General features: G+C 32.9%; 1 protein-coding gene across 1 annotated transcript; it reads right to left on the bottom strand.

The window, feature by feature from the left end:
• LOC143055647 (uncharacterized) lies at positions 1–9,096 on the bottom strand. The gene is made up of 5 exons (XM_076228810.1): positions 8,919–9,096; positions 7,032–7,182; positions 4,640–4,828; positions 2,571–2,741; positions 1–1,176 (listed from the first exon to the last, which is right to left on the bottom strand). Exons 1-5 carry the CDS (start codon positions 9,093–9,095, stop codon positions 275–277), a joined length of 1,590 nt encoding a protein of 529 aa, XP_076084925.1. The 5' UTR covers position 9,096; the 3' UTR covers positions 1–274.
• Between the last annotated feature and the right edge of the window lie 265 nt (positions 9,097–9,361).

The raw sequence follows: 9,361 nt of genomic DNA, 5'->3' as shown, positions 1-9,361 counted from the left end.
TCATTCGCTTATATTAAATCCAAGGAAAAGAATACGGCATTGTTTTTACAACAATTGTCAAATGTAATAATAATGTATTTCTCTATTAAATTTGATAATTATGCTTAGCATGCTTTCGTATTCAAAGAAGATACTGTTAAATAAATCCTTTACAGACCAAAAAAATAAAAGTCGATGTCTCTCCCCGTCTATAGCGATCAAACTAAACTATTTACTAGGGCATTCTCACGAACAAAAATAAGGACCTGTTTTGTTTTGCTGTCTGAAATAATCGTTATAAAAATGTTTCTTGTGAAGTTTTCGGTAAATATCCATTACGCGCGAATTTCATTAGTTTGATTGCCTCAAATCGTGTGAAACCAAACTCTTCTCGGAGAATCTTTTCATCCAGGTCTTTGATAAGAGATCCATCAATTAGAGCTTCGGAAAGGGTTTCTTCATGTTTTCCTAAGTTCAAAACATGTAAATACTGTCCTAATTCTTGAACTGACAAATTCTCCACGTCAGGAGGGCAAGATATTGAATTTACGATATTTATCCTCGGAGAAGTTTTATCCAATAATGTCTTTGTCTCGAAGCAATTGTTTGTGCTTTCTGATTTAGGTGTATTTTGATACTCCTGGTTTTCAAATGCTAAATCCATCGTAGTGGTTGTTGCTAGAGTTTGTAAATCATCAGAATCTAATTTGACAACTGTACTGGGTTTATTCAAATTTTCATATGGAAAATTTGCGATTTCGGTAACATCATCGTTCTCTGAAGACACTATTTTTCGGTTTGATATACTTAGTTTATCTAGATTTTCATATTGAAAATTTGAGATTTCAGTAATTTCATTGTCTTCTGAAGACACTTTTGATGAAACACCGTTCCCTGAAGACACTATTGCACTGTTTGACATACTTCGTTTATTTAAATTTTCATATGGAAGATTTGCAATTTCAGAAATTTCACTGTCTTCTGAAGACACTTTTGTTCTGTTAGATACATTAAGCTGTTCGGACTTGACACTATCAGCTGGAATTTCCTCATAGAAATGTTCATCTTGGATGGTGGACTTAGTTGATACATAAGTTGGGTCTTTCGTCTTATGTAATGTCATATCGGATTTATTGGTCCCAATAAAATCATACTCCATTGTAGCTGTAGTTGCTGATGTAGAGAACGTGACAAAATCTAAACAAAAAGGATGATATTTTAATCAAGACTTACTATACTGAGCCAAAAGAGTTTACCAACAAAATATTTATTTTTTACTTTATAACAAAATCATAACAACATATAATTTGAATAGTTAAGTAAAAAACTGAATAAGTAACATGCATGTTTATCACTCAATACATATAATTCACTAGGAATGTCCTTGTATGGAGCACAGTAGAGTCAAAATGCGAAAATGGGTATGGTGATATTCAAAATCAATTTCTTGTCCACGCTCCACGTGCATTAATGAAGGATTGGCAAACACCCCATCAGCTTCCCTTAGTCAATGCACTTCTCATGTCGCCGGAACAAACTTGTCACGTGTTGACGTTAAGCGAATGTAGCTCTCCTCCCTTAACGTTGGTTTGTTGTGGTCTATCGACTTATCCTGTGCAGTTGCAATTTGTAATTATCTGTTTTTTAGTCTCTAAACTGTTGACTTATGCACATTAAATCGAGCCACAACGTCAGCAACACTCATTCATCAAGCATTCCAAGAGTTTTTTGACTGTCATTTTCAGGGAGGCCTGGTTGACGCCCCATGCAATTTTTTCGAAACGTTTATGTGTTTTTCTTACCAATGGTGTGTCTCTGAACATTAGCGAAAAATAAATTTAGAAATTTGTTTTAAAAGTGCAGGTACTGAAAGTAAAACATCAATCACACTTGCAAAGCTTAAATGGCGGGAAATCAATCACCCGGAAAAAAAGTACGACTGTTTAAAAATACAGGTGAACCTTAGGATAGTATCAATGATATCAAAATATTGTTTTTGGCAGAAACAACAAAAAAAAGTGTTGCTTAACTTTTTGGCTCAGTATATTTTAAATCAGATACATGTAGATATAATGCTGACAAAAAATTTGTTAAAAACGGAAATAAGAGTCTAAAATTTAAGTTTGATAGAGTATCAAATGCTTTTAATGTATTTATACTCAATAATTTCATCGCCGCGATATAGCTTTTTTGTCCTTATACGGCGTAAAGCAAACAACAATCAATCAATAAATCTGAATAACTACTGACCAACACCTCTGGTTCATCGGATATTAAATGGGGAACGTGATATAATTTGAATAAACAATTAATATTAAAATTTGATTTCAAAATAAAATACAAATTAGGTAGTTTGTGAGCTCCGTTGAAGCGAGAGGTCGTGTAATCGCTCCTCTACTGCATGTTGGAAACCAAATAATTTATAATTCAAATTGTTATTTTTTAAATTTCTGCAATTAGAGCATAGATTGGTTGACATAGAATCAGAATAAGGTAGATTGATTGGAGGATTACTTTAACTTGAACATTTTATTTCCTTCATACATGCATTAGTTTTTTAACAGTTAAATTTTTTTTTTTTAAGTAATTACCATTTCCACCCATTTTGCCTTCAAATTTGATGTAGTTGTCTGCTGTATAAGTCATGGAATGTAAGATTGACGCCCAGTAGTCTTGGTTACCATTTTCTAACCCTGTTATGACAGTCAACGTCAAGCCGGTCATGTGATATGGTATGGAAATAACATTCCGATATAACTGTCCTGTAAAATGTTATAACGATAGTGCAAAATGTATGCATGTAAAACAGACTTAAAGGTAATATGTTTAATGTTAGACTGTTACACTTTTATCTCTTTTTAATTAAGGTATTAGTTGGCATCTGAAACCATATTTACGTCGCAACTCTTTGTGAAAGCCGGCTTTCAGTGGTTGTCGTTTGTATTTCTATATGCATACTATTTTTTTTTTATTAGTTGTTTTGAACATAAATCAGGTCGTTGGTTTCTTTTAAGTTATAGGTATTTACCAAACAAGTCGGTATATACGATTTAATCTGCACGGCTCGGGTGACCCTAATTAACCCGAACGACGTAGGATTTCGGGTTGAAGGGTCATCCAGAGCGTGCAGATTAAATAGTATATTAATTAACGATTTGAATGGTCAATAACTGTTTTAACACATGACGCCATCAATTTACGTAAACATTTTGGAAATATGGGGACGATAATCCGTTATCAGTAGCTCCTATAAAAGTTTCTTGTAGGGTAAAGAAAGGGGGAAATATGTTTTTATGAAGTTAAAGATTGGTAAGTGTTAAATTATTATTTTTTTAGATTTAGGCTTCGTCCATTATTAAAATATTATTTGGAGGATTGCGATTTAAGGAAAGATTTTTTTTTTAATTTTCTAGTTGAAAACTATACTATATGTAGCCCTCTAGAAGTCCTTAATTTGTTTTTGTCGTTTGATTGCCGTCTTATTGGCGTATAATCTACATTTCCTACAGTTTTAGTTCCGTTTGGTGTATTTTTTAAATGTGAAAGAAAAATGAAAAATATAAGAAATATTGGGTATAAATTGCTTGCCTTTCTTTCCCTCAATAATATGCTTAGAGGAAGATGAACCGAAATTCAAAATATTAAGTAAACTGAAGAAAAAAATGTTTCTCTTTACAATCTCTAACTCCCCCTCCCCCTCCAAATTTAGTTTTCTACAGTAATAATTTTTGAAGATATGTCTCATCTAAGAAAAGTCTGATTGATCTGTTGCTTACCCCCCCCCCCCCCCCTTTAATACGATCCTCGTCAAGTCGAATCCTAGTCACTAAAAAACCTGGCATACTTATCTACTAAGTTGTAATAAAGGCCATGGAGTATAAAACTAATCAACATCAGATTTAATTTATTTGTTTATTTTGAAATACATCCCTTTTTGATAGAAATCACAAAAAAATATTTTTTATCCGGTTTGGCTGTGGAACACTGGTTTAATAATTATATTGATGTTATCAAATATTTTATTTTTTGCCCCATCCTTTGTCTTGAAAATTCCAAAATCCAGGGTCCGACCCCTAAAGGTCAGAGTACTTTTGAACTGTGTAGTATATCTGAGGTAGTTAATGCAAACCTTAGCTGTGCATTACCCAGGTTATAGCACAGTAAGAACAAAGATAGTTTACCCATGTCATGTGACTGTTAAGAATAGTTAAAACTTATTTATATCGTTTTATTTTTAAGATACAAATGTTTTGCTTATAATAAACGTAGTTACATATACACTCTTTAGCTATAAAATGCAGCTAATATCTGAGTCAATTCTCTAGTTGATATCAGTGGATAGTTATTTCATTTGCAATCTTACAGCGTCTCAATATTCTATATAATCATGTAAATAAAATAATGAGGTAAACCTAAGATTTGTTTAGGGATGGTAAATGTTAATTATTACTACTGTAAACCATTTTCGCGATTTTTGCGAGTAGAAAAATAACACGAATATAAATCATCGCGACTAATATGTTTAATTTGGATCTTTCCTTGTTTAACTACATCAAGTTAATTTCAAAGTCGCGAAATTAAATCGCCGAAATTGCATTTCAGGAAACTGGTTGCCAGTGCTTCCTTCTAAACATATTTGACTATTTTCTAATTAACAAACCTTTATTAACTGGGTTCCCATACATGAATTTCAGATCGCATTCCTGTGTCAATTTAAGTCTAATGTCTCCAGTTAAACGTACTCTACGACCTTTAAGTGTTATTTCTGGTTCCTCTGTGGTGTCACACTTGACTTCGACTGGTAGTTTATGTTTGGCAATAACTTCATGTAGCAATGCTGAACATTTCACTGAAATAAATAGTCACAAGATTAATACAACCCAGCGGTTGCCTGATAACGTGATCGCCTCGAACATCTGTGAATACACACAGCTTGGCAAACCCCAAACCTTACGGTGTATAGCTCTTCCCTTCTAGGCTCGAGGTATATTTTGAATATTAAATTTACACAAATCATATTGATAATTTAGCGAGGGCTGTGTAGACCGTTAAATTATGTAGAAAATCACAAGTAAAAAATACAGCTCAGCGTTTGGTTACAGATTGATGCGAGGTTCTTCTTCACACCATTTTTGACGTTTGACGCCCTCAATATTGTGTAAAGCGTAATTAGTGATGATCCCCATTTTAATTGATAGTTAAAATAAACATATAAATTTTCATTCCTGGTGAATGGTATGATAATTAGAACTTAAAATTTAGTGGTGTATAGAAATAAAGTCCTTTTTCTTCTGGTACTCAGTGTGCTTTTGTTCGCAAAAGAGATAATGCGCTGAATGGGCGTCTAATTGCGCGTTTATGATGCATAAAAATACAGCAACGTCCGCTGGAAAAACTCACTCACAGTTCTTCAATGTATCTTGATCGGGCCGACAACTAGTAATAAGGACAATTATTGCCTTTTTCTAAACATGTTTTTTTTTTAGTGAGGGTGTAAATTTCCATCCAATTATACGGCCAATCTTCTTGATTTTTCATTTTTTATATTTACGCATAGGAATGAAAAATTCGCCATCGTAAGATGAGCAAGTCTGATCAAAATATAAAAAGTTAAATCTGAAACCATAATTTCACACAGAGAACACACCGATGTGTTTCTCAGTCAATTTTTAATGAAATAAATCTATTTTTTGTTTGAGATTGTTATTTGGTGGGTTTTTTTTTATCAAACCTTCACAGACTGTAGAAGGTTATCAGAAAAGTATTTGTCTTGAACATGCATGAAATATTTGCCTATGGAAAAATAAACAACCAAAAATTAATCAATCAGACGAAAAAAAAAATTGAATAAATATACAAAAAAGGGTAAATTCGGTAACTTGAAGGATCATATTTGGCCCCGATTATAAAGTTCAATGTTACAAGATAAAAAAGTTGACTTAAAAACATGTGAGAAAGTTAAATAAAACTTTTATTGTCAAAGTTTTATTCTAAAGCGTAGATTTTTACATCCCAAATAGGTCAAAATAAGAGATTATTGGCGAAATTTAACAGAATCCGTTAGATTTCAGCTAAATTTAGGACCAGGAAACATAGAGCGCAAGCGTAGACAAATTAAATATTCAAGCTAGACATGTAAAATGTCATTATGTTCAAAGATCTTTTTTGTCGACGTATGCGCTCTATATTTCCTGTTCAATAAGTAGTGGAAATTTACCCCTTTTCATTGATTTTTTTGTGGGAAATCAAATTGAGTACTATTTTTGACGTCACGAATAAAATTCAGAAACGTAAATTTTCAACAAAAAGGCCTATTTCCTATTTTGTCAATGTATTTACTATGATCCATTGTGATATTTGTCAATAAATCCTAATTTGAAATTGAAGCTAACTATGGGGCTATCTAAGGGCTCTATTGAACCTACTCCTTTAAAATATGTTTTCCTTAAACTTTTCCGTATCTGAAAAAAAAGAAGAATACAATCTACCGAGCTAATAAAACTACGTTCTTTTAAAAATGAATATAAGAATACTTTTTAAAAGACATATGAAAATGTATTAAATGTACATGTATGAGTGCTAATGTGATACATCTCCATCCAAGTAAAGATTTGTAAAAAGTAAATCACTATAGTTCAAAGTACGGTCTTCAACACGGAGCCTTTGCACACCGATCCCATCATGTTACATTTGTCATTTCGGGGCCGTTTATACCTGACTATGGGTTTTATTCATTATTGAAGGCCGTATGGTACCCTATAGTTGTTTATTTCTGTGTCCTTTGGTCTCTTGTGTCACACCACATCTTCTTTTTTATAAATACATTTAAGGATTAATCATGCTACCCATTAGAAATGTATAAGGTATATGATATCCTCAGCTGGACTATATAAAAAAGAAGAGTGGTATGATTGCCAATGAGACAGCTATCCACAAAAGACCAAAATGACACAGACATGAACAACTATAGGTCACCGTACGGTCTTCAACAATGAGCAAAGCCCATACCGCATTACCGTAATAAATATACAAAATGTAAACGTTTTCATTACCTGTATTATTTCTTTTGATGAGATACACCGGTATGTTACAATGTTGTGGGATACTGACTGAAATATCTCCATATCCAAAACATCTGTTGGAATCTTTCTTTACTATTGCTAAAATTCTGGTTTGTTTGTATACACCATGAATTCTCAGTACCTGTATGCAAACATGATTAATATAAATGAATGAAATGATGTCGATTGACAATGAGGACTACAGCAATACCTGTGTTTGCCCTTAGTTTGTGTGTTTCTTTTTGGGTTCGTGATGCTCAGTCTTTACTTGTTTATGTTTTGTATACTATTGCCTGTCTGCTAAAATTCTGGTTTGTTTGTATACACCATGAATTCTGAGTACCTGTATGCAAAAATAATTAATATATATGAACGAAATGACGTCGATTGACAATGAGGGCTACAGCAATACCTGCGTTTACCCTTTGTTTGTGTGTTTCTTTTTGGGTTCGTGATGCTCAGTCTTTAGTTGTTTATGTTTTGTATACTATTGTCTGTCTGTTGGTCGTTTTTTTTTTTAAGCCATACCGTTGTCAGTGTCTTCTATACTTTTCATCTTTTCAGAGGTTACTAGTAAAACACAAAGAACGGAATGCTTGTTTCGTATTCGGAAGAAATAGTCATGACTGAATATATAAAAAAGAAGATGTGGTATGATTGCCAATGAGACAACTATCCACAAAAGACCAAAATGACACAGACATTAACAACTATAGGTCACCGTACGGCCTTCAACAATGAGCAAAGCCCATACCGCATAGTGGTCCAATTTTAACATCTTTTAGAAACAATAAAATTCATTTTCTAGTTGCACTAATTTAAACCAACCAGTGTCCGCGTACTTTACAATTTTACTGACAACACATTTACACTATAACAATTAACTTGTGTAAGTGTCAAGATATTCAAATAAGATAATACCTCGTTGGTTAAGTAAGGTAGCTTGGTCTCTATGGTTGCTAAATATTTACAATGTGTGTGTTTACTTTTTCTCAGCTGAGTATGTGATATTGAGGCGTAATACATGTAGTAGGTACTTGATAGCTCGAAGTAAAAATGATAACTTAGGGTAGGAGGACGTTTTCATGCGCACTATTTTATTTTTTTGTAAAAGTCCGGTTCGGCGTGTATGGATTGAACATATACCAGGGTTTATATTCACATTTAACCTAACGTTATATATATAGCGTGTAGTGTTTGTCACGAAATGTATAGAGTATACATGAAACAGACAACAATATATACAATTAAACAAATAAGACAGTAACCTACCTCTACATCTCATTGTTTAATTCATCATTTTGGTTATTGTCTAGGTTATTTCATTTGTTCGTGGTAGTGGATATTGTTTTTTTAATGTTAGTTGTCATTCTCCTTTTTTTCGTGCAGTTATTTTTTATAAACACCTGGGACACATGCATTTAATAAAAACATTTTAGTACAACTTTCAATTCTTTTTTGTCTTCATCTTCTGTGAAAAGACTCCCGTTTTTACCAGAGACCAAGTAGCATATAAATTAACAAGTATAGATCAACGTATGGCCTTCAACAATAAACAAACTTTTTAAGCTACAAAATGTTTAAAAGTCCCCGAAACAACGAATGGATGTGAAAGAAGCTCTGTAATAAGTCAAAAACCCTTACTGTTAAAAATAAGGGCATACACTACATGCAAGCACGGAGACACATTCCCTGCATCCACATAACACAAGTAACGATTTCCTGTATTATTTGATTTCATTACAACTCTTAATTTGTGACAATTATATATATATATAGAGAGAGAGAGAGAGAGAGAGAGAGAGAGAGAGAGAGAGAGAGAGAGAGAGAGAGAGAGAGAGAGAGAGAGAGAGAGAGAGATTGCGCGCGAATTCATACCTGTCCTGTATCCAAGGTGTCGTTTCCAGTTTCCCCTTGGTAACCATGTTTAACCATGACCAACTGTGGCATTTCATTCTGATATTTGTCAATGAAACTCCCAACAGAATATTCATGACATGTTGTTTCATAAAACATTTTTATAACTTCCGGGTTTATTGTCATAAGTTGTTTCATTCAGTCGTAATACATATGAGATTGTTCTTAAAATAGCCTACCTACATAAGGTATCAGTGAAGTATATATATGGTTATGTAACAATCAATTATATCTATCTTTTTCAAGTCCTACATGTAGGTAGGTATTTAAACTATTGATCGATTTCACAACTGAGGACATACAGTATATATTTATTTCAATTGCGAGTAATGGGAAACGGGATAATTATCTACGATACAACAACAAAAAAATGAGGTTATCATTGTTATATAATATTCATGTGT

Source organism: Mytilus galloprovincialis, chromosome 12 (genome assembly GCF_965363235.1).
Source record: "Mytilus galloprovincialis chromosome 12, xbMytGall1.hap1.1, whole genome shotgun sequence".
NCBI lineage: Eukaryota > Metazoa > Mollusca > Bivalvia > Mytilida > Mytilidae > Mytilus > Mytilus galloprovincialis.
This window is presented reverse-complemented; position numbering and strand designations above follow the sequence as displayed.

Coding starts and splice junctions, on each gene's coding strand:
- LOC143055647 (XM_076228810.1), bottom strand. CDS start 9,095: ATGAAACAACTTATGACAATAAACCCGGAAGTTATAAAAATGTTTTAT. Junction 4,829..7,031: donor CATCAAAAGAAATAATACAG/GTAATGAAAACG, acceptor TATTTATTTCAG/TGAAATGTTCAGCATTGCTA. Junction 1,177..2,570: donor AGGCAAAATGGGTGGAAATG/GTAATTACTTAA, acceptor CTTTTTGTTTAG/ATTTTGTCACGTTCTCTACA.